Source organism: Ornithorhynchus anatinus, chromosome 14 (genome assembly GCF_004115215.2).
Source record: "Ornithorhynchus anatinus isolate Pmale09 chromosome 14, mOrnAna1.pri.v4, whole genome shotgun sequence".
Taxonomy (NCBI): Eukaryota; Metazoa; Chordata; class Mammalia; order Monotremata; family Ornithorhynchidae; genus Ornithorhynchus; species Ornithorhynchus anatinus.
Genome location: NC_041741.1, coordinates 39,809,431 through 39,834,785, shown reverse-complemented (window position 1 = coordinate 39,834,785; position 25,355 = coordinate 39,809,431). Strand labels below are relative to the sequence as shown.

General features: G+C 42.2%; 1 protein-coding gene across 1 annotated transcript in view; it reads right to left on the bottom strand.

The window, feature by feature from the left end:
• Window positions 1-11,070: 11,070 nt before the first annotated feature.
• TXNRD1 (thioredoxin reductase 1) overlaps window positions 11,071-25,355 on the bottom strand; it is a 50,476-nt gene continuing 36,191 nt past the window's right edge. The window contains exons 11-15 of the mRNA XM_007670028.2: window positions 24,418-24,574; window positions 21,065-21,172; window positions 19,078-19,173; window positions 17,562-17,696; window positions 11,071-13,228 (exon numbers count right to left, since the gene is read on the bottom strand). Coding sequence (XP_007668218.2) covers window positions 13,166-13,228; window positions 17,562-17,696; window positions 19,078-19,173; window positions 21,065-21,172; window positions 24,418-24,574 — 559 coding nt within the window. The 3' untranslated portion in view covers window positions 11,071-13,165. The remainder of the gene's footprint in view (window positions 13,229-17,561; window positions 17,697-19,077; window positions 19,174-21,064; window positions 21,173-24,417; window positions 24,575-25,355) is intronic.

Here is a 25,355-nt window from a genome sequence, read left to right as displayed (position 1 = left end):
CTGAAAAAGACATGTATGACATCTCATTATTCCGCATGCCTGGAGTAACATATGTAATGCCATATTATCAAATGCCACCAGAGCCCACCATTTCAGGTTGTCACCTACAAACTTACCAGGGAATGCAATGCCTTTTCATTGGACTTTCCTCGGGGGAAAAGAACGGACAGTGTGTACGCACTTCCTGGCAACTCTGCCTTGCCTTCATAGAAGGTCATCCTTTGCGGTTTTGACAGAAACTCTCAGAGGACAAAGATAACGAGATCCAACTGGTTCAATTGCTCTGGGCCAGACTGGACTAATGTCAGTGTCCTGAAACCACTGGCTTGAAGAACTCTGGGAATAAAGTGGTTAACTCACTAATTGGTCCCGGTAGAGGGAGAGCTCAGTAAGCTCTTTCTGGAAATGAAGTCTGTGCAATCTTTTTCTGGGATGTATCAATGAGCATATAGAAGCGGGTATACAGCCTAGGCTGGGGATATGTCAGCAGAGCCAACTCGGTAAATATTTGCAAGGGAGGGAAGCATCCACAAGTGAGAAAGCCCACATTATGGAGAGAGAATGTTTTATGTTCATCGAAAAGACATTTGAGACTTTCTGGAGAGCAAGTCCAAAGTTGTACGTGGCTTGCGGGCAGTGGGGAGAGGAGGCAATGAGGCAGGGGAGGGAGAAGGGAGGCTATCTAAACACTAAAAGATGAAATGTGGCTCAGTTTTTTTAATGGAAAAAATGGACCTTTGCCAAGGAACATCTTGTTGCAAACGTTGCCCCATCTGGGGGCTCCTATGGCCCCTGAGCCAAGAGAAGGAGTGTATTTCTACACCAGGCTATCCTACCATGACCAACACTGGAAGAATCAGGACCAAACAGGACTCCTGAATTCTGTCCCCAACTTTGCCATCAACATTTGCTGAGTGATTTCATTTTCCTGCTTGCTGAGACTTAGTTTGAAAGTCAAAGTCCCAGTTCAATTGAGGACCTGATAGACTTTCTTGTATTTCCCTCTCCCTCACCTCCACTCAACTAAATTCTTCTTCACCAGAATAGAGGAAGTGAGCCTGGAGATTAGTGAGCTTAAAATGGCTATCTGTGAGCATACACTGAATCCTGACTTCTATTATTCCGACTGAGCACCACAACAGTAGAGGATAGAACCAAAATGGCAGTGGGGATTCAGTTTGAGTCCCAGAAGGACCTCCTCTGACTTTAATAGGGCTAGACTGTAAACTCCCTCTAGACTGTCAGCTCGTTGTGGGTAGTGAATGTATCAGTTATTCATTATATTGTACCCTCCCAAGCACTTAGTACAGTACTCTGCACAGAATAAGCACTCAATAAGTCAGATTGAATGAATGAATACTCTCTGGAGGGAATGGAAAAGGATGGGGGTAGGGGGAAGCTTGGTGAAAAGGAAGAGTCTTTTGACTCACATCTTTGATCTGGACTGAAGACTGGGAGTGACATCTTCAAGATCTTCTAGTAGGCTGGGCCTGAACTACAGAAAATCTCAGGGGGCTGAGTCAGGGGAAGAAGAGTGGTAGATGCGAGGATTTTTCTGATTTGGGTTTTTTTTGTTTTGCTTTGTTTAGTGGTACTCATGTCAGGTACTGTACTAAGTGCAGGGATAGCTAGAGTGTTAATCAGGTTGGACACAGTCCCTGTCCCACAGTCTAAATCAGAGGTAGGAGAATTTAATCCCCAGTTTACAGATGTGGAGATACTAAGTGACTTGTGCGAGTTCACACAGGAGACAAGTGGAGGAGGCAGGATTAGAGAAACAGAGTGGCTTAGTGGAAAGAGCACGGGCTTGGGAGTCTGAGGGCATGGGTTTTAATCCTGGCTTCGTCGCTTGTCTGTTGCGTGTGATCTTGGGCAAACCACTTCACTTCTCTGTGGCTCACTTACCTCATCTGTAAAATGGAAATTAAGACTGTGAGTCTCATGTGGAACAACCTGATCACCTCAGTGCTAAGAATACTGCTTGGCACATAGTAAGCACATAACAAATACCGTAATTATTATTATTATTCTTATTAGAACTCAGGTCTTGACTCCCAGGCCTGTGATCTGTTTCTCTGTGTTTCACTGTGTCAGGTAATGCACCTTAAGTGGAAAGCTATCTAAATTATGATTCCATGATGATAGGCTTCCAAATCATGTCATGTCACAGGAAAGAGATCTTGACATCACTGCCCCATTTCCTCATGGGTCCAGTGTGTAAGAGCAACAACCCAAAAGGTAAAAATAAGTGCAGAGACTCATCAAGAAGGGCATAGGAAATAAAACAAAAAAAATTCATGTTTTGCCCCTAAAAAAAATATGATCCATCCTCACCTGCAACACTTGTCTGCGATCCAGTCACCAGATTTTAGGAAGAAGATAATGGAGAGTACAATAGAATTAGTAGACGTGATCCTTGCCTTCAAGGATTTGAAATCTAGTAAAGAAGACCCAATAAAATAAATTACAAGTAGGGGAAGTAATATTATGTAAAGTCATGTACAAAAGTGCTGCAGGGGTAGAGGTAGGAGGGGACACAATTACAGTTTTCAAAACATGAACATGATGAATACACAATTGTTTTTGCCCAATTCCACTACATGAGGAGGAGAGGATAATTGCTGAAGGTTCAAGGGGTTGGGTGCAAATCGGACAAAAGGAAACACTTCACAGAGCAGGGGGTAAAAATATGTAATTCTAGATCCTAGGACTCAGGCTAAAAATATCAGTGGCTTCAAGAAAGGTTTAGAGAAATTCATGGGTGAGAAATCCAAAAGGATTAACAGAAGGAAAATCAGAGATCTTGAGGAAAGGTTAGTTGCATCGGATAGTGTACCAATTACAGTTAAGATGGATGTCCAGGAAATTGATGTCTATTGATGATCCTTGGAGGCAGATTACTAGAATACTTGGCTGGGTGGACCATAGGTCCAATCATGTAACGGCATTGCTTACATTCCCTGGTTTCTGTGTTCATTTTAGTGGGATATTTGGCTCAGATCAGAAATTTGAAGCTGGGAATAAGGCCACCTCAAAGATAGATTCAAGTGGACATTTGTCCAGGTCCCGGCCCTACTGGCAAACAAGAACGGTAGCATACCCGAGTCCCCAGTGCTCTGGACAACTGCCTCAATCCCCCGTTGCCCTGACCTAACTGCCACTGCCCAGAGCCTTGATCGCCAAGAGAATGTGGGGAGGTGACAGAAGTGGCTTTCGGGGAGGAAAGGAAATTTAAACCCCTCTTCCACCCCCAACTGATGGGACCTCAAATCTCTGGTTCCACTCTCCAGACCTAAGGAGTTCCCCTGGATTGTCAACCCCATCCAATCAGTCGTCCTCCTCCTCAGTAGTTTTTGAGCATTTCCGACACACCTAACATACAACTCCTCAAAGAGTCTAATAATAATAATGATGATAATGGTATTTGTTAAACTCTTACTATGTTCCAGGCACTGTTCTAAGCACTAGGGTGAATATAAACAAATGGGGTTGGACACAGTCCCTGGCCCATGTGGGGCTCATAGGCTCAATCCCCCTTTTTTGGATGAGGTAACTGAGGTCCAGAGAAGTGAAGTGACTTACCCAAGGTCACACAGCAGACAAGTGGCAGAGGCGGGATTAGAACCCATGACCTTCTGATTCCCAGGCCCGTGCTCTATCCACTATGCCATGCCAGTTCTCAATCCAAGAAGACGCTTCTCATTTCCTCCTCCTCCAAACCTACTCCTGAACATCAGCACCTGTGAGATCCCACTCTCTGGAGACCACGGAGGAGGGCAGATGACATATTCGGTCATGGGACATTCACAGAACAAACCCCTGTGCAGAATCAGGAAGGGGTTCCACGACAACGTTGGCCAAGGATTTGTTGAGCAATGGACAGCTTGCTTGCAGCGCCTTCCTCACCTCCAAAATCAGTTACTCATCCAGACACATAAGAATGAGGAGACAAATGCTGAAGAGAGGGAAGGGGAGTGGGGCAAGGGGGAACAATCCATATTGTTTGCAGATGTCCAATTTTTCTTGCTCATTCGCTTAATAGTCCTAGATATAAAACAACAAAAACTGCCATTGGAAAAAAGTGCATAATGAGCCAGAGACATTAAACTGCAGATGCCACAGGAGAGGCAAAGTAATTGCATTGCTAATCATTTTCCTGTCTCCTACATTTACCAGAAGACATACATTTCAATAACTATTATGTTCCAAATAGTGGCAGCATGAAGGGAGCTGAGCTGGTGGATATCCATAATGTAGCTGATGGGCACCAATCCATCATGGCAGGGAAACCTATTAGCACATTGCCTAATCCCAGCTCAGTACTCTCCAGGAGTTCCTGATTTCTCACCAGGAAACTGCCTGACTGCACTGTTTATTAACCAGTCAAGTCATTTGCACTGAGCCCAAGAGAGGAAAGAATGATCTGTGAGCATTTTTCTAACTGTTCCCAACATTTTTTTTTTTTAATGATTCTTGTGCCAGGCACTGTACTAAGCTCTGGGGTAAATACAACAATATCAGTTTGGACACAGTTCAATTCCCACACTGGGCTCACAGCCTTAATTCATTCATTCATTCATTCAATAGTATTTATTGAGCGCTTACTATGTGCAGAGCACTGTACTAAGCGCTTGGGATGAATAAGTCGGCAACAGATAGAGACGGTCCCTGCCGTTTGACGGGCTTACAGTCTAATCGGGGGAGACGGACAGACAAGAACAATGGCACTAAACAGCGTCAAGGGGAAGAACATCTCGTAAAAACCAATGGCAACTAAATAGAATCAAGGCGATGTACAATTCATTAACAAAATAAATAGGGTAACGAAAATATATACAGTTGAGCGGACAAGTACAGTGCTGTGGGGATGGGAAGGGAGAGGTGGAGGAGCAGAGGGAAAAGGGGAAAATGAGGCTTTAGCTGCAGAGAGGTAAAGGGGGGATGGTAGAGGGAGTAGAGGGGGACGAGGAGCTCAGTCTGGGAACGCCTCTTGGAGGAGGTGATTTTTAAGTAGGGTTTTGAAGAGGGAAAGAGAATCGGTTTGGCGGAGGTGAGGAGGGAGGGCGTTCCAGGACCGCGGGAGGACGTGACCCAGGGGTCGACGGCGGGATAGGCGAGACCGAGGGACGGCGAGGAGGTGGGCGGCAGAGGAGCGGAGCGTGCGGGGTGGGCGGTAGAAAGAGAGAAGGGAGGAGAGGTAGGAAGGGGCAAGGTGATGGAGAGCCTTGAAGCCTAGAGTGAGGAGTTTTTGTTTGGAGCGGAGGTCGATAGGCAACCACTGGAGTTGTTTAAGAAGGGGAGTGACATGCCCAGATCGTTTCTGCAGGAAGATGAGCCGGGCAGCGGAGTGAAGAATAGACCGGAGTGGGGCGAGAGAGGAGGAAGGGAGGTCAGAGAGAAGGCTGATACAGTAGTCTAGCCGGGATATAACGAGAGCCCGTAATAGTAAGGTAGCCGTTTGGGTGGAGAGGAAAGGGCGGATCTTGGCGATATTGTAGAGGTGAAACCGGCAGGTCTTGGTAACGGATAGGATGTGTGGGGTGAACCCATTTTACAGATGTGGTAACTGAAACACAGAGAAGTTAAGTGACTTACCTAAGGCCACAAAGCAGGCAAGTGGTGAAGAGGGCCTAGAACCCAACTCCTCTGACTCATAGGCCTGTGCTCTTTCCACTAGGTAGCACTGCTTCTTTGTGCTTACCTCAGAAGGTGGAGCACAGAAATTTGCTCTTAGCACAGAGTACTCCCCCCTCCTTGTGCCGCCCCCCCCGCCCCCCCCCGACTGTAAATACCTGGAAGACAGGGATTCAGTCTATTAATTTTTTGCACTCTCTCAAGCCTTTACTGCAGTACAGTAAGCACTCAAGAAATACTACTGAATGAGACTCCCCTGCACTGGACTTTTCTTAACTTTGACCTGCAAGACCACCTAGTCTGGGACTTAAATTGGCCAGCTCACAGGTGTGTCTGATTAAATGCAGAAGAGAAAAGGAAGATTCAAGGCAGCAGACTTTTAGAGACTTCAAAGCGTTCCAAATTGGGGGATTTAAATGGTTAACCCCTGCCCTAGATTCCTTTCTGTCTCTAGACTAGCCTGGGGAAACCTTCATCTATGCCAGAAAACAATCTATTAAAGGACCTTCCTACACAAAGCATTGCACTAAGCAATCTTTAGAGTAAATCAAACCATCATGGCCCTATCTCTTTACAAGCTTATTTGTTAAAACAAATGTTCCTGAGGCAGGCACTCAAATAAAAATGTACTCAGTGGGTACCAGAGAGCATAAACAAAAAGGAAGCACAAAAGTGAAACATAACTAGTCAAATATTTACATCTGTGCATAGATAAGTTTTCATTTTGAGTAAGGGGGCAAGCAGGAGGTGGGGTCATGAGAAAGGAGTAGTCCAGCCGGATACTAGAGGAGAAGGCAGGGATTCTGAGGTGCAGGAACACACACGCTCAGAATCTGCCACCAGAAACAGAGCGGCGTTCTTCTGCCAGAGATGGGGGGGGGGGCGGTGGCAAAGTGCAGCTGGAGCCGCCATCTTGGCATGCTCTGTTTTTCGGAACTGTCTTCACCGGGCAACGAGCTGCTCCCACTGCCCCAATGTGGGAGAGAAAGGGGGGGGATCAGCCTCCCACCTCCAACCCCGAATTTGAACCCAAGTACAGATTTTGCAAGCTAAGCATCCCTATGTTGTGACACTGAGCCCTTAAGCGTGGACAGTTGTCCTGGGAGACTGCCAAGTTGGCAGCTGCTAGATGTGCCATTTGCTCTCATCTGCTAGAGATTCATAGGGATTAATTCTGCTTTGATCTACACAGGATGTTGGCAAAACCGGTGTCAGGCACTACAGACAATAAATACAACAGCACAACAAAGGACAGGCTCTGCGTGGGCAGTTTGGTCAAGGCAAGGGGACACACATTGGGCTTTTCAACGTCTCTCACCCATCGGTGAACTGCACTGTCGGTGGCATCTTCTTCAAATGTGAACGGCACCTAAACAAGGATGTCAAGAAGCAGTGTGGTCTAATCCCCGCTCTGCCACTTCTCTGCTGTGTGACCTTGGGCAAGTCGCTTTCCTTCTCTGTGCCTCAGTTACCTTATCTGTAAAATGGGGGTTAAGACTATGAGCCACATGTGAGCCCCATGGACAGTGTCCAACTTGATCAGCTGTATCTACCCCAGTGCTTAATACAGTGCCTGGCACATAATAAATATTAACAAATATCATTCAAAAAGGATGTCAATTTAGAAAATGGTAGCTAAAGGAACATATATTTAGTGAATTAGCATAATCTATTTTTTAAACCTGGGGCTAATTTTTCATCATCAGCAGCATCTATTCAATGCCTACTATGTGCATGGAAAGCAGCATGGCAGAGTGGATACAGCACAGGCCTGGGAGTCAGAAGGTCATGGGTTATAATCCCGGTCCCTCAACTTGTCTGCTGTGTGACCTTGGGCAAGTTACTACACTTCTCTGGGCCTCAGTTCCCTCATCCGTAAAATGGGGTTTGAGACTGTGAACCCCACATGGGACAAGAAATGTGTCCAACCTGATTACACTGTATCCATCCCAGCCACAATGTCTGGCACATAGTAAGCGCTTAAAGCGGAAAGAGCAAGAGTTTAGGAGTCAGAGGTCATGAGTTCTAATCCCAGCTCCGCCATTTATCAACTGTGTGACTTTGGGCAAGTCACGTAACTTCTTTGGGCCTCGGTTTCCTCATCTGGAAAATGGCGATGAAGACTGTGAGCCCCACGTGGGCCAACCTGAGTATCCTGTATCTACCCCAGCGCTTCAAACAGTGCTCCGCACATAGTAAGCATTTAACAAATACCAACATTATTAACAAATACCACAGTTATTAGCACTAGACTGGGAGCTTGTGGAGTGGCCCCTGACCTCTCTCCTCTACAATCTCACATTTCCTCCTGTCTCCAGGTGAGAAAAATGAGGTTCTCCAAAACTGTGACTTGCCTAACTAAGGTCACACAGCAGACAAGCGGCAGAGACAACCAAGTCTCCTGATTCCCAGATCTGTGCTCTTTCCACTAGGCAACACAGCTTCTCAAAAGAAGCTCCCACAAACCAGTCAGTTGCTGTAAGCTTGGGCCCCAGTGAGAGGGAGCCAGAGGAAAGACAGACTGTAGATGGGCTGACATCGAGGTCAGTCTGCCGACATCACAGGTCTCAGGGCCTCATGTTACATTGTCCTAACATTGTCTTAAATAACCCTCATCTGTTTAGGACAATCCCAGTCCACATATTTACACCAAAGGTTGGCCTTATCTTGAGGTCTAATTACCTGCTTCAGGCAGGCGGTTGACTAAGTCATCCAGGATAGGAGACTGTTATGCTACGGTTCTCTGCAGCGATGAAAGGGGCAGAGAAGTGGAACTAGAATAGAAAAGAGGATAAAGCAGTTTCCATTAGACTTGGCTTAATGGAACTGCCCAATTTTATTATAAGAGGAGGGGGGGGGTTTGTGGAATCAAGAGGATGTGGACGGTCACCAACAAAGTTAGGGAGCCACACAGATAGAATGACCTTCAAAGCACACTGAGCATTGTTCCTTAATCAAGAGGAGGAATGCCGAGTCCTCACCTTGAATTCAGGAAAGTTCAATTTGTTAAGCAAAAGGGAGATACAGAGCTGATACCAGTCAAAATTAAGCTAGAAAAAAGAGGACTAAGGACTTTACAAAATGGTCCACAAAACACCACTTAAAAGAACTGTGCTTGTACCTCCAAAAAATATATACCAATTTTTAAATTCCTGGTTACATGCACAGATAAATTATAATTCTCAATTTACTGTATTTTCTGTTCTTAGAAACTTGAAAGATGTAAACTACATCTTGACTTGAGCCTCATTTGTGATAGGCCAGACCACAAGAAACTAATTGGAGCTTCTATTTAGGGACTAACCATATCTTACATTTTGTATTTTTAACTGCTTAAAGCCGACCTCATATCCAACAGTTACTCTCCCCCTCTTCAAAGCCTTATTGAAGGCACATCTCCTCCAATGAATGGGTCCAATGAGAGAAGCAGCGTGGCGCAGTGGAAAGAGCACGGGCTTTGGAGTCAGGGCTCATGAGTTCGAATCCCAGCTCTGCCACTTGTCGGCTGTGTGACTGTGGGCAAGTCACTTAACTTCTCTGTGCCTCAGTTCCCTCATCTGTAAAATGGGGATTAAGACTGTGAGCCCCACGTGGGACAACCTGATTCCCCTATGTCTACCCCAGCGCTTAGAACAGTGCTCGGCACATAGTAAGCGCTTAACAAATACCAACATTATTATTATTGAAGGCACATCTCCTCCAATGAATGGGTCTTCCCTGATTAAGCCCTCTTTTTTCTTCAACTCCCTTCTGCATCACCCTGACTTGCTCCCTTTATTCACCCCCCTCCCCAGGCCCACAGCACCATGTAGATATCTGAAATTTATTTATATTAATGTCTGTCAGCTCATTATAGTCAGGGAATTTCTTATACTGTTATATTGTACTCTCCCAAGAGCTTACTACAATGCTCTGCACGCAGTAAGTGCTCAATACACTTGACTGACTGACCTATGTCTTTCTCAGTTCATTCTTACTCTTTGTCCCTCTGCCTTAGTTTTCCCAAGAGACTGGGACCATGTCTAATCTCCACTATGTATTCTTTCCCACTACTTATTACAGTCCCTCTAGACTGTAAGTTCATTGTGGACAAGGAACGAGTCTACCAACTGTTATATGGTAAGCACTCAAATATATTTGATTGTTCTGCACCCAGTAAGTGCTAATACTATTACAATCACTACAATCCTGCCCAATTGTTCTCTTATAGTCAATTTCCCATCCGTAGGAATTGTTTGCGCTAAGCATCAGAGTGAAAGTGTTAGATTGATGAAATGATTGTCAAGTATGTAAAACAGGCACTTGAAGTTCTTAAACCAGTTCTGTCTCTGCCTGAGGTAAAGATTATTAATTTCTTAAACCTCTGTAAGTCATCACCTGAAAAAGGTATCTTCTTTCTCTTTGAAAGAGTTGAGAGTCAAACTGGCAAGTAAAATAGCTGATGCATTTCATCAAGCAAATTTAAATAGGCCAAAAAACCCCCCACCTATTTGTGAAATCTCACAGCTACAACACAATTTTATGTTCGAAACACACTGTACCTTGGAATTTGTTGTCAAAAAGCCTAACAATTTGCCAAGTCAGAAACCATGTCATTTTTCTCAAACACCAGTGAGACAAAGTCAATATTTCCCTGTTATCTGCTCTCTTGGGAAGCAGAATAATCAGGCTGAGAGGGTGTCCAGTCCCTGCCTTAGTCACTCAATGTGCATAGCTCATATCTCTAGTTTTTTGGATCTGTAAAATGTGAATAACACCTGCCCTGCCTCCCCCCCAACCCCCTACATACCTAACAGGGATTTGGGGGAACTCAATATAATGTCCATGCAATGCATCAAGGATCTTGCTAAGAAATATTCTATAGAAATAAAGGGTGTTAGGGGTATTTTCCATCTGAGAAACAGTATGTTGGATGGAATTTTGGGAGTAAATTTTGCTCTCAGCATGGGTAGGAAGAAAGGAATGGAATGGAGAAAGATATGAATCACTTACCCAGCTCTAAATACCACAGCAGAGGCTTTGACCTTAATAAGTCACATGAGGATAAGCTGAATCATGATGTCTAGAAGAACTACCGGTGGTTGTGAGCACTCAGGCATGGTGGTAGTCCAGAAGTGATGAAGTGGCGGTTGGGGGCAAGACATAACTGGGGATAAGATATTAATCAGGGAGACATGATTTAAGAAGGACTTTGGAGATGGGGAGACCTGTGTGTCAGATGGAAGAGGGGAAGAGGGCTTCAGGGAGGAAGATGTGTGAGCAGGAGGTTGATTTGGGAGAGATATGAATGAGGCACAGTGTGAGTCAGTTAGCTTGACAGGAACCAAGAGCATGAGCTAGAGGGAAATTCTTCCGCAGAATTTGGCTTGCATTCTCAGAAGGCCGCCCCCCCCCCCAGCCCAAGCACCCCTCCCCAAGAAGAGAGAACACACAAAATGATTATAAATATTATTTAATAGTTCACATTCTTGGAGAGTTTTTCAACATTTCTTTGAGAAAAACTACATTTATCTTGTCCTGAATCACAAATTCTTTGCTCGGACATTTAGTTTGAAGTCCAATATAATGATTCTCTTGCCTTCTTTTGACAAATGCATAGATACCATATTAACTGCTACTAGCAAGAAAGAATTATAACATGATGGACTGCTAACCTTACAGCAATCTCAGGACCATCTGCTACTTCAGAGATGGAGAGATTTTGATGTCGACGTGTGAGTTGGCAGATGGAGCACAGCCACCGTCTTAACCCTCCACCCTGAATGCAAGTCCAGTGAATGTTTCTCACTAGAACCATGCGAGTGACTGTGCGAGGGACCGGTAAGAACCCTCAGCTAAACAAGGCTCACCATCCACGCTCAGATCTGGTATTTGCCCACTACATCTTGCCACAGGAAAATGAAAAATCTGCTTCCTCGAGGGCCTGTCATCCTTTGAAATAAAAGTTCAGTGCCACAGCCACTCACAAGATAACCCTCCAGCCATTCGGCCCGGAGCTACACCCTCATTTTAATTTTTGCTCCCCTGAGACAAAAAAATGCCCAATTCAGAGAACTGGAATAGACAGTCAAATGGTCAGTTTCACCTGCCTCCAATTTAGAGATCTAACAAAAGGATAAATACCTCAGTACAAAATTTTTTGCCAACTACGGGCAATTAACTCAAAATATGCAACTCCCGTCTCCTCCACTTGGCTTTATATACAAATCCTTCAAATCGGCCTGTGGGCTTTAAAAAAAATTAAATAATCTATGAAAATAAGTTTCTTGAAAAAGTATTACATACAAACACATAGAGATTCAAATTCCAAGTGTGGAGGGCCCTATTTCCCTGGAAATGAGGTTTCTGCAAACAGGAATAAGCAAGATACACAAAGAATAGAGGAAAATAAACTAAAACCATTACCAGATTTTTAGGCTTTCTGCCCAAACCAAAGACTTGTAGCAAAAGTCAAATGGCTTCTACTGCCAAAGACCTTCATTTGATGTTGATTTTTGCCTGTAAGGCATTAGGGCTAAGGAGGCAAAGCCAAAAAACAGTTTAAAGGAAAAAAAATCAGTTTCTGACAACACAGTTTTCACCATTTCCTACTGAAGACCTGCATTTTGTTCCGTTGATTAGTTTTGATGAAAGTCAAAAACTGTTTTGTAGAGTTAGAAAAAAATATGTATACAACCTTCATTGGTGGCATATCCTATTTCACATTACCAAGATAACTGGCCACTAGTTGTCCTTAAATTCTAACTAAAATTTAGACAAAAACACCTGACAGTGAATGTTTTTGAAAACTGGTAGGGGAGGGGTCAAACCAATGGTTGAATCAATAATAGAAAATGATCTGCAGAATTCATGTCTACATTATCTAGATTTCTCAAGTCACAAAACACTTTCAACCAAAATATCCAGATAAGATACATCACAGGGTACTCAGGGGCCTGAATTATTCAGATAATTTACTAGTTAAGACTCACAGAACAGTTGCTAAATAAATTGCTAAGGAAAATTTTAATTCTCAAAATCTGAAATAAACACTGTAATCTCTCCTCTGAAGGTGGGCCTGTGCTGCAAGAGGAGGAGAGACTATTCGAATTTGTGAACTTTACAACACTGAATCTAAAAATTCAGTAAAAATCCATAGCATTATTATAGTTAGTATTACAACTGCTGAGAATAAGAAACTTAAAAGGTGGGGGGGTGGGGGGAATTTATCCTAAAACTGTGGCAGGAGTTTTTCCATCACAGCCAACCGCAAAATGCTGGCTTTTGGCTCTGACTTCATAAATGCAGCCCTTGGGTGCACTCCTGCAAACAGTTTAAAGTCTTTGAGAGTGACCCCAATGTTGTGCCAAACTGCCCTCTCCGATCATCACAGGCAAGTGACATGCGCCAACGTTGTTCTGCTCTGACGATGGAAGAACCCAAGGGTGTGGTGAGATTAGATGAAGGCTCTTCTTCAGATTTTCCTTGACGTTAGCTTCAAAAAAAAAATCGGAGTTTTTGGCGGCAGCGGCAGCAACACTGGGGTTTAACCTCAGCAACCTGCCTGGATAACGTTTCCTCCAGAGCGCTTAGTCACGGTCAGGGTGGTGAATATCTGCCGGGAAGAAAAAGCAAATCTTAGAATTCCTGTGCAAATAAGCAGTAGGAGGAGAGAGGGTAGCATAAGATCACTCAGGGGTATTTATTGAGTTTATTGTGTGCAATACCACAGACTATTGCGGGACACACAAACAATCCAGATTTGACTATAAGTCAGAATCAGTAACTTGGAGAGGTGAAAACTTGCTCTCTCCCACCTGTGGTTAACAGGAAACTAGATTCAGGAAAGGGTCGTTTAATTCTATAATTTTTCAATTAGAAGGATATATGATATCCACCTACAGGGAAACCAAAACTAGAGGTAGAAGTACTCTTTATGGTTAAAGGATAACCATAAAGGTTATGGTTGGCTTGGAATTAAAGGTTGAGTAGGTTGGCTTGGAATTAAATTTTTATCCTGCACACTGAGTCATAACTGTCAACCTTGCCTAGAATTCACTGAGCAGTTAGTGTGTGCAGAGCACTATATTAAGCTCTTGGGAGAGAACAATACAACAGAGTTGGTAGACACATTCTCTGCCCGCAAGGGGTTCACTGTCTAGAGGGGGAGACACACATGAAAACAAATTATAGATATATACATAAATGCTCATAAATGCTCAGGGTGAATATGAAGTGCTTAAAGGGAGTGCTTAGACAACGTGCAATGGAAAGGGAGTAGGGGAAATAAGGACCTAGTTGAGGGAAATTAGATTTTATTAAGCCTTTTAAGGTACAGAGAGTGGTGGTCTGCTGTACATGAAGAGGGAAAATGAAGGGGTTTTGTTTCTTTTTTTTTTAGCAAAATGAGGTAGCTATGGGCTCAAGGGAGTGTTTTTGTAGGACAGAGACTACATGAGTACGTTTGAAAGCAGTGGGGACGAAGCCATTAGAAAGTGAACGGCTGGAGATGGCAGTTGAAGATAGCGGTCCCTGGAGAGAATATTGCCCTCAACCACACATTGCAAAAACTTTAGTAATAAACATACAAGAGTGTGGCATGGACTTCATAAACTTAATCTAATCAAAGAGTTCTATTTCAGATACAACTGCAACTAAAAACACCTTCATCACATCCTAAGCCCCTACCTAACTAAACTGAAGGAGAGCTAGAAAACCAGTTCTAATTCTGAAGCATTCGTTGTGGTTTAGGGAGACTCAGTGCTGTTGGATGTGCAACGAAGAATTGCTGAGGTTACCTTTGGGGAATTCCAAATAGTTATCTTTATCTTTGTCCATCCACCACAGTTATTCTCCCTTTCAGGGAGCTTAAACACCCAGAGTAAAGCAGAAACCGGCATGAGAAAGTGGGTAACTGAGGAGGACTTTTTGAAATGCCCCCTTCCACCACCCAAGATTTGAAAACTTATTGTTTTCAGTGCCCAAGTCTGAATAGCACTGTGCTAAAATAGGTAATTTCCTGGATGGGCTGGCTTAAACACAGTCTTTCCGGGAGAAAGGGGAATGAATTGGGAAGGTCCAGCCTCAAAAATTCTCAGAATTTAACTAGGGCAGAGCACTTGGAAATGTAAAATTGAATCCTCACCTATAAAATGAGGATTCGATACCCTCCTCCCTCCTTCTTAGACTATGACCCCAAATGGGACAGGAACCGTATCTAATCTGATTTACTTCTATCTTGCCCAACACATAGAACAGTGCTGGACACATAGTAAGTGCTTAATTATCATAATCATTAAATGTATCCCATGAACAAAGGAAATCAAATTCTTAATGGGCATAATTATATCAACTGTTCTATATAGAATTAAAAGCTGAACACAAGAAATGGCAGCTAAGGAAATGGATATCTAAAGTAATTGGGAGAATAAGAATGGACAAAATGAATTATAAAAGCAGAAATGAACTAAATCTGCAACCAACCGATCCATTCTTAGAAGAAAAGCATCTGAAGTGATAGGGATACATCAATCAATCATATTTATTGAGTGTTTACTCTGTGAAGAGCCCTGCACTAAGCATTTGAGAGTGTACAGATACAATATAACATACACATTCCCTGCCCACAACAAGTTTTTCTTTGTATCCAACAGAAAGGATGAAAAGAAAAACAGAATACAGAGAAGCAGTGTGGCCCTAGTGGTTAAAGCGCAGTCCTAGGAGACAGAGGGACCTGGGTTCTAATCCTGACTCTGCCACCTGTCTGCTGTATGACCTTGGGCAAGTCACTCAACTTTTCTGTGCTTCAGTTACCTCATCTGTTAAAATGGAAATTAAGACTGTGAACCCCACGTGAGACATGAATTGCATCCAAATTGATTAGGTTGCATTTACCCCAGCACTTAGTACAGTGCCTGGCACATAGTAAGCACTTAACAACCTAAGGAGCAAAGATAGAGTTGCCAGGAACTATATTCCAGTTAAAAATAGAAGGCTAGGGAATGATGGAAGGCAAAAAGGGATGACGTGAAAAGGACGTCAAACTGAAATGGGACAAAAATGGTGAGAAGTATTTCCCAATGCAGGGAGGCATGATGGGAAGAATGGTAAGGAAGGAAAAGTGGATTTTCTTATTCCATTATTCAAAGCTTTTTGTTACTTTTTGACATTTAAACAAAATAAGTATGTTCAATTTTTAGTGTTAATATCCTGGACCAAAAATAAAATGTATGCGATCCAACTGCTTCATTTAGTATTTGAGGTTTACTATGCAAAGAATAGTCTTCGATGTCCTTTAATCTTTCTCGTGTTTGTGTGTATGCCTTTTTCCCAAAGCCACTTTGGTTTAAACTGCCCAGTGCTGCAGAAATCAATTGGCATCAGATTCTCCTTAGAGAGGGAACAAAAAGAACTACAAACTAAAACCTGCACATTTCAAGCATGATGAAAATACGGCTTTTGGATTCTTGTTAAATAAAAGTGTAATAAGGATAGAATATAGGATATAGGATAGAGATTATTAAAAGTTCTCAGACAGGCATCAGTAAATTATTCACTTCTTCCCCTTTTCAGTATGCAAATGTATCAAGTGAGGATGGTTCATGTAATAAAACCCTGCACCTCTCTTCCCCCTGAGAGAAAAAGACAGAGGAAAAATTAAGCCATCCACTGCAGTTCTGTGGGAATTGAAATGTGGGGTTTGTGTTTCCCAATCAGTGTTTTGGAAACACCAAAATCTGGTGGCTCTTGGTGTTCACGGACTACTGAAATCCAAAACTCTACACTACCTGCCACTGGCCAGTGGGGACCAAATGCCTGCTCTGGTAGCAGTAATGGAGCCAACGACAAGAGTCTTCCCTTCAGGGAACTTTCAGATTGAGTCATGGCAGATGATTAAAGATGGGTATCCTCCATAAAACATTTATTTGGGATACAGTAAGAAAAAAGCCCCATATTGTGGCCTTTAAAAAAACTGCTTATTAAAGGAAAAAACTGATTTAAAAAACCCACCACTTTTCTTGAACGTTAAACAAAAGATTTGATGAGACGGATTCTTGCTCATCTCATTTTCATACCCATTTGATATACTTTCAAACCCATCCTCTCTTTACTGACTACTCTCCTTACACTTTGATTATTTTGTCAACACAAAAGCTGGAGATGCAGTATCAGGAGAAAAACCTTTTGAAGCTGCCCACTAAAAATTCATCACAAAAGATCTCTAAAGGAGCATTTCAAAGGAGGTTGTTCCTCCTAAGTGATTATTTTTTCCACACACACATGACTGTCAAATTACCACTCTGAATTATGTCTAATCAGCTCCCTTCAACTGCAGCAGTTTAAAGTCCAGAATAAATTAGTCATAATATCTTCACACTGAATAATTCTAACAAAGAACATGATTCTCAGGTGTGAAGATTTACTAAAGCATCTATCACCTTAGGCACCGGAACTTTTTCTTCCTTTTTGAGGGCTTCCACCAGGTTATTCTTGGGGATGAATACAAGATCATCAGATAGGATACAGACAGACTTACTGCCTAAAATAGCCCAACAGTCAGTCAATGCTATTTATTGAGCAGTTGCTGTGTGCAGAGTACTGTATTAAACGTGGGACAGTACAACAGAACAATCATTTAAAATTACCCAGAATGAAGCCTAGAAGCTATCAAACATCTGATTTCCACAAAGAAGGGAGGATTACAAATAATCCTGCTGAATATACTTAACCCCATCAGATGCATCTGTGATGTACTTAACGCAGAAGAAATAATAGGCACAGACCTCACGCCTGAATTCTGGAAGGCCAAGGTACCACCCTAACTCTGCCCAGGGTACAGTAGGCACAGCACCACTTGACTGTCAGCAGAAATGGTGAAGACAAGATATCACTCCCACAGAGACGCTATTTTGAGACGCTGGGTGAAAACAAGGGCAGTAAGCACGTACCTCCGCACAGACCGGGTGAATTCCTATTGTGCTGTCCAACTGCTCTTTGGTCAGTCCACACTTGAGTGCAGCGGCAAAACCCTGAGTAACTTCTCCGGCATTGGGGCCCAGGACGTGGAACCCCACTACTCGCTCCTGAATATTTAAACACAGACATTACGTTAAAGTTAGTTTGTTCCTCTTGAAAATTGGTAGGTGTCCACGGCTCATCCTAAAACTCTGTCTTGAATGTTGGCAATATTGGGATCTCCATTTTAAAGTTAAGGCCTTACACACATAAATGATAAATACACCACACACTGTTCACAGGACTGAGGTGGCACAACACAATTAAGTTTCTGGCCTGATAGTTAGAACACATAAATGGTGAATACCGAGGAATAGTCATTTTCGGGTTGTACATGTGTTCATTTTGCAAGCATCAAAGAGGTGTGGGTAGGTGTGTCTTGCCCCAGGAGTTTAGGGTTTATGTCTACAAAGAATTTACAACCGAGACAAATTCAACCTTCTCAGTGAAAACTGATAGCGAGACACTAAATGTCTCAAATTCTGATACATTTTTAGCAGACAGGGCAGTGTGAGAGAGAGAAAGAGAGGCTGGAAACAAGAGAAGCAGTATGGACTAGTTCACAAAGCACAGGCCTGGGCATCAGAAGGACCTGGTTCTAACTCTGGCTCAGCCACTTGTCTGCTATGTAATCTCAGACAAGTCACTTAACTTGTCTCTGCTTCAGGTAAAATGGGGATTACGACTGTGATCCCCATGTGGGACAGGTACTGTGTCCAACCCAATTTGCCTGTATCCAACCCAGCATCTGTGTCAAGAACATTACTCCTCAGCCTCAGTTCAGGCTGGAAACAGGACAACAGACTGGCAAGGGTCAGGCTTGCCCAAGTCCTTTACCTGGGCTTCTCAATGACTCTAGTAAAAGAAAGAAAGAAAAACCTCTTTGCAACCAGACTGTGATAGCATGGCAGCCTACACAGCAATCAAAAGCAATGAATTCCCATTTTTGGTCCATGTAAAAATCAGTGATAGGGGTTAAAATATGTAGATTTTTCTTATATGGCTCAAATTTCTGCTCAAGTTGTACATGTTAATGACCTGCAAGGTGAGAATTTAGATTCCCAGCTAAGATTCAACTGCTTTTAAATAAATCTTGAGAGGATAAGGTAAGGAGGACCCACCCAGGCCTTACCACTGAATGCAAAGTAATAATTTAGCAATGCTGGCTGTAGGTACAGAACTGGATTTCTCCAATGGTGATTTAAAACAAAAAAAAGGACATTTCCCTTTCAAAATATCCATTCTACCATAAAAAGATAGCTTGCTATAAATTTAAAAATTTCTGATTCAATTATTTAAATGCAATGAACGATGGTTCATTTCCCCATTTATTGATGGCCAAATAAAATTCTCTAAAGGGTTGGCTAGATAAAAATAAAAACATTGAACCCACATTCAGATATGTAAATCAAAATACAAAATATACTGCTTAAATCAAAATACACTTACATTATCTTTAATATTGCAGATTATCTTTGCATAGCATTTGTTGTTATCTCTGGATGGGACAGTCCACTCCAAAGGCCAGAAATAACTATGGTAAACCTGAAAATGCATAAGAACAAATTAGTAAAAGAAGTGGGCAGTGCTAAAAATGGGAGCTCCAACAATTAAGATTGCTTTCTTCTGAACAGGAATGCTTTGGGGGACCCTAGTCACAAGCCCCACATCAAGCCCCTCTATTTTGGTGGTTCTTGGCATGACCAGCAGAAGGATAAAGAACTACGATGGGAGAGGGAGTCCCCTTGCCTCTAAGCTCACTGGGGGCTGGGAACGTTGTATTGTACTCTTCCAAGCACTTAGATAAGTGCTCTGCACACAGTAAGCGCTCAATAAATACCACCGATTGATTCAGGCATTTGTCGTCCCACTTGTCCATCTCAGTGATCCCAGAAACAGAGAAAGGGTTGAACCACACCCCACATCTTTCTTCTCTCCTTTCTTCCCCCAAGTGACCAACAAGGCTGACTCCTTCCACTCTCACTCATCACACATTTGGGGTGATGGAAAAGGAAAGGAGAGAGGCAAAACAAGGTTTGACCCTTTCTACACCCATCACTCACTCCTTTCTTTCTAGCCTCAAGCACCTAAAACTCCAGGATGGGGTGTGATATGCAGGTGAGGGGAAGCCTTCAGAACGGCTGTTAGCTCAGCTCTGCTGAGAAAGTCTCAGTTCTGGGACCGAACCTCAATTTAGCCAGGTATAAATGAAACTGATATCCAAGCAATCATGGTTGGAATAATTCCTACACTCATCTTTCCACAGCAGTTGGCACCTGAAATAATTATTCCTTTTTCAGATGCACTCCTAGCTCACTCTCCCATGAAAGAACTTCAGAGAGAGAGCACAGCAGCAGACAACTTTTCTGGTGTGTTTAGGCTGTGTTCCCGCAGGAGGATATAAGCTCCTAGTGGTCATGGATCACAGCTACCAACTCTCTTGTCTTGTGCTTTCCCAATCCTTGGTATTTGTGGAGCAAATATTGTGTACAGAGCAACATACTAAGATCTTGGGAGAGTATAATCCCAAATGCTTACTGCAGTGCTCTGCACATAGTAAGCACTCAAATACCATTGATAAATTGGGGAAAAAAAAATCAAGAAACCCAGTAAACCCTCACTAAAAATGACAGTTGTCAGTACTCAGAAATCCAACTCTTTGAGGAGAGAACCCCTTGCCACCTGTTCCTTTGGTAGTTCACTGCCCATATTTAATTCTTCCTGCTTGAGTACTCAATCCGTCCTTGAGTATTAACACTTGTTACATGCACAGAGCAAAACTATCATCCTTATGAATGTTCCTCCCAAAGCTGAAAACTAAAATGCCGGGAGGCAACAACTTTTCAGCCAATGCTGCCAATTGGTAATACAGTTCCGTGTAAAATGTAGAAAACACGTTACCAAAAGGAGTTTAAAAAAAAGCATTTGTCATGCTACTGATATTCACATATAAAAGTGGAAATTTAATAATTAAGGAATGAGAAGAAACATATCAGATTCGAACTATCATGTAAACAAGCAGGTGCCCAAACAGCTTGGGCCCAGAATGTTCCACACTCAAAAGGATTTCCTGAGGGTATGGATTTTTGCTCTTGAGTAGTCTAAAGCCACATCAAAAATATGAAATTTCATATAGACACATATAAAGATATATCAGCTTCATATTTTGTTTAGCTCCAAAATGATATATGAATACATATAATTATTTTGAGTATGCTTTTCTGTTAGTAATGAGGAAACTTTATATTTTGAAATCAGGCTGAAAGCAGCTGTATCCAGGGAATCTTCCTGAAATCTGGAAGCATTGAGAGGCAGGGGTCACCAAAATGTGACCTAAAAGTAACAGGGATAAAGAAAACGCTTCAGACTTAAAAACTAAGTTTTTAGAAACCAGTTGGAAGATGGGGTCTAAAAAACAAAGGAAGAAATCATTTACCTCAATATTTTCCTCTCCAAATTTTTCTGCAGCTTTCTCCTCAGAGAATCCACAAGCACCATATTCCAAGGGTGTAAACACAGTGGTAGGAACATTATCATAGTCACACTGTTAATAAAAATCAGAGTTAAATGAGCATCAGTTTAGTGACAGCTCTTGACATTTCAAGAGGTTTGCAACTGGGAGAGAAAAAAACCATGAGGACATAATAATAATGATGACAACAATAACGATGGTATTTATTGTTTACTATTTGCCAAGAACTAAACTAACTGCTACAGTAGATTCAAAATATTCAAGGCAGGCAGAGTCTCTGTTTCACATGAGACTCACAGTTGATGGAGGAGGAAGACAGCTATTTAATGAGCAAAGCCTAGTAGTTACAGAGTCAGTAAGACCTGGGTTCTAATTTTGGCCTACCACTTGTCCACTGTGTGACCTTGGGCAAGTCACTTCTCTGTGCCTCAGTTATATCATCTGTAAAACAGGGATTAAAACTGTGAGCCCAACGTGGAAAATGGGCTGTGCCCAACCTGATTAGTTTGTAAGTGACCCAGTGATTAGTACAGTACCTGGCATATAGCAAGCATTTAACAAATACCATAAAAAAAAAAGAGGCACAGAAAAGTTAGATGACTTGTCCAAGGTCACTCCACTGTCAAGTTGTGGAGCTGGGATTAGAACCCAGGTCCTCAGACTCCCAGGCCCTTGCTGTTTCCACTATAAACCATGCTATTTCTCTATCGGCAATGCAGAGTGTGCACCTTGGGAAATGTTAGAAGGCACCAGAGTAGCTTTAGTCTCCGACAAGGTAAGCATTTACCATTTCTCACCAGTAGCTCCCCTGCTGCACTTAGTGAAACCCTGTCTCAACTTTCCTACATAACAGCCGGGCAATACTGGGGGCACGGGAATATGCAGGTGCTCCAAGGAAGCATAAAATTAGGTCTGGAGGTACCCTGGGTTCAGAAGTTCAGGTCATAAAACAGCTCTGTCACAATCTTGTATATAGAACACCATGGGTATGTGCACTTCCTTTTTCTCCAAAAAGAGGTACTGGACACTAGTTACCCATTGTGAAGCGAAAGGAAGCTATTGATGTAGTTTCACAAATTCAGGATTTAAGTAACAGTGACAGAAAAGCTCTCAAGTCAAGATCACTTTCTCTCCTCCTAGCCCTACCAACAAAAAACAATAATAAGTGTGGCAAGCACTATACTAAGCACTGGGGTAGATACAAGATAATCAGGTCCCTCATGGAGCTCACAATCTAAAATGGAGGGAGAACAGGTATTGAATCCCCATTGTATAGATGAAGGAACTGAGGCAGAGAGAAGTGACTTGCCCAAGATCATACAGCAGGTACATGGTGGAGCCAGGACTTGTGACTCCCAGGCCCGTGCTCTTTCATTAGGCCAAGCTGCAATGATTGCTAAAAAGTGAAACATAGCCCATGAAATATCATATTTAACATGTTTGAACCAAACAGAGAGGGGGACAAAGAAAATCAAATTACTTTAAAAAAGATCCTGCCATTTTAGAGGCAGGTGTGAGACAAGCCCAAATCCAACTGGCTCAGTTTGCTGTTTGTCTTTGTCAAGATGGACGTCACCAAAAATAACGGTGGCTCAATCTGAACACCCTGTAGGCAGGCTGCTTTGCTTACAGACACGGGTAGGTGTGTGTTCGTTAGTCCATGTTGTGTGCAATTACGGCCTCAAAACAGCTGTTTCATAAGAAATGATAAAATCCTTGGTTTTAAATCAGATCAAACAAATACTGTCCTTCCTCCCTCCCCAGCTACACAAACACAACGATGCCCTTGCATCATTATAATTTAACCTCCTCCTCAGTTTATTCACTATTCTGGGGATTTGGTGAAGCATTTAGGATATCAGTACCTAAGGCAGGATTCATATGTTTTTCAATTTGGTAAAGTCCCCATGAGAGCCCAAATGAACAATACAAACCACTGTTACTCTCATTCAGGGCAGATCATGTTCAGTGTGGATGAAGAAACAAGCTTGGGGGTCTTGGAAAACACATAATTACAATTTAACCACTTGGCAGATGTGATAGGTTTTGTATTACAACCACACACAGAGTGAGGAGTACGAGGAGACTGAGGGGAGAATGGAAAGCCCCAAGGAATTCTGTAACCAGTGATGGATTTGGAGCTGTCATGGATGTAGAATTTAATTATGGGCAATTTTTTGTTAATCCTTTCCCCATTTTTGACTCCCTCAAAAATGAAAGATCAAAAGTAACTGAATTGTCCTTGGATATACTTTATATACCTTCCAGTCATTTTTCTGCTAATCTGATACTCACAGGAAGCCTGATTGTCTTTCAGAGGTCTTTAAATTTCCAGACAGTAAAATCTTGACCAAAATCGTGCATGATATGACATTTGCCATTCCTTTGGTCCTAGCTATCCCACTTGACCTTTAACAAAAGTATTAAATCCTATTTCTGCAACCAAGTGAATTTTTTTTTTCTGGTTCTTCACATTTTGAATAAACAAGGTCTGGTGGCAGTGTAATCAGAGCTTTGGCTTTCAAGACCAGGGGATGTATTAAAAATATGCTTGTTTTACTTGAACAGCATTTCAGGTTTCCATTACCAGGATGCTATCAGACTAAAATAAACTCATAATTAATCACATCCAATAAACCTCTAATGACTAAAACAGTTAAGACTATAAATTTTACCGGAAATGCCTTTTTTTTTTTTTTTAAAACTGGCTTGGGGGAATTTTTCTTCTTTGTTCACTTTCAAGAAGATTTGCAGGAACGTAAATGGCTTAGTGACACATTTTGATACTTTATAAATATTTAAAATGGAAATACTATAATGCTTGCTCAACATATTTCAAAAGTAAAGAAAATAAATGAAAGGGAACATTTTAATATTCAATCAAGAAACTTGTTCATTAATGCTATCACTTTGATCACCAAATCACTTTAGAGACTATTTAGAGCCATAAAAGGATTTAGGAAATTACTTTGTAAATCAGAGATAATGAAATTGATGTAAATGCAGCTACTATGGCGATTATATGGAATGTAGCAGTGGTAAACTTTAGTTAACTGAATTTAGTCCATTTTACTGTTAGTGTGCTCTCAAGGGGGTGATAATTTCACAGTAGATCAAGTCACAGATTCATAACTCCCTTAATTTGGGTTTGTTTAAAAGCAGCTAAAATAGCAGGCTGCTTGAATCGGTAAGAGAAAGAAGTCAATTTTATTTTTTTTTTTAAAGGAAAGCAAAGATGTGAACAGCCCCTGAAGCAGAGAGGACACAATGCTGGACTTAATGTGCCTGTGATGTGCTAGTTGCCACCGAGGGATTACCTTGACTGTGGAGCCAGAATAAAGCCTCCGGGCCAACAATCTTCCTGCCTGGATTGCTACAGGTGTGAGTTCCAGTTTGCCCTCCAGCACATCCCCAATAGCATAGATATAAGGCACATTGGTCTGCTCTTCATCAGTAACAGGGATTTTTCCCGTCCTATAACAAAAACAAAAAAAAAGGGCATATGAAGTCTCAGTGGCACCCTCCGCCCTACCCTGAATAAAAATCCTTCAATTTATGGAGGCAAAACTCTGTAACCCTCATCTGACAGCCATACACACTGCATTTCTCAATGGCCGGCTTGGCAGATGGAATAAAACTGCACTGGGGTCTCAAGGACAGCTGAGCCTGCTGTCCAGTGTTGAAAGAACTGGAAGATTGTTGAGGTTATTGGACTCAGAAGAAAGAAGCAGACCTCTTAACTCCAAACCTGGAAGCTGACTGGTAAAATAAGTACTTGGGGTCAGAGAAGGACCAAATGCTAGATCCCAAAGTCTTATTCACTCCCTTCCAAAAAAATCATATAGGCTATTCTTAGAAATAACAATAGTGTCCTCTTGGAAATAAGCAAATGTGTGTCAGGTGGGAGAGAGACATTTCACATAGTGTCCAAGGAAGCTTGTGAATCACAGCATATGCTCTTCTCTGAACACAAAATATGTTCCATGTTGCTGGACAATGGGTTCAGGATATAACAGACTTCCTATATGATCTCAAGTTGAGGGGGTTACTTAACTAAGTAAAACAGAAAGGACAAATTTAAAGCAGTTGACTGCTGGGTGACTCTCTCTGGATCCAATAAAAGACTAACATATACTAAATCTTCTACTTAATTTTCTTTTTTGAAATTCAGGATTACTAAATGGGACAGAAAAAAACTATAGCCTACTGTAGAGTAATCTGAAAAGAAGAACTGCAGGTCTATAAAATGTAAGAC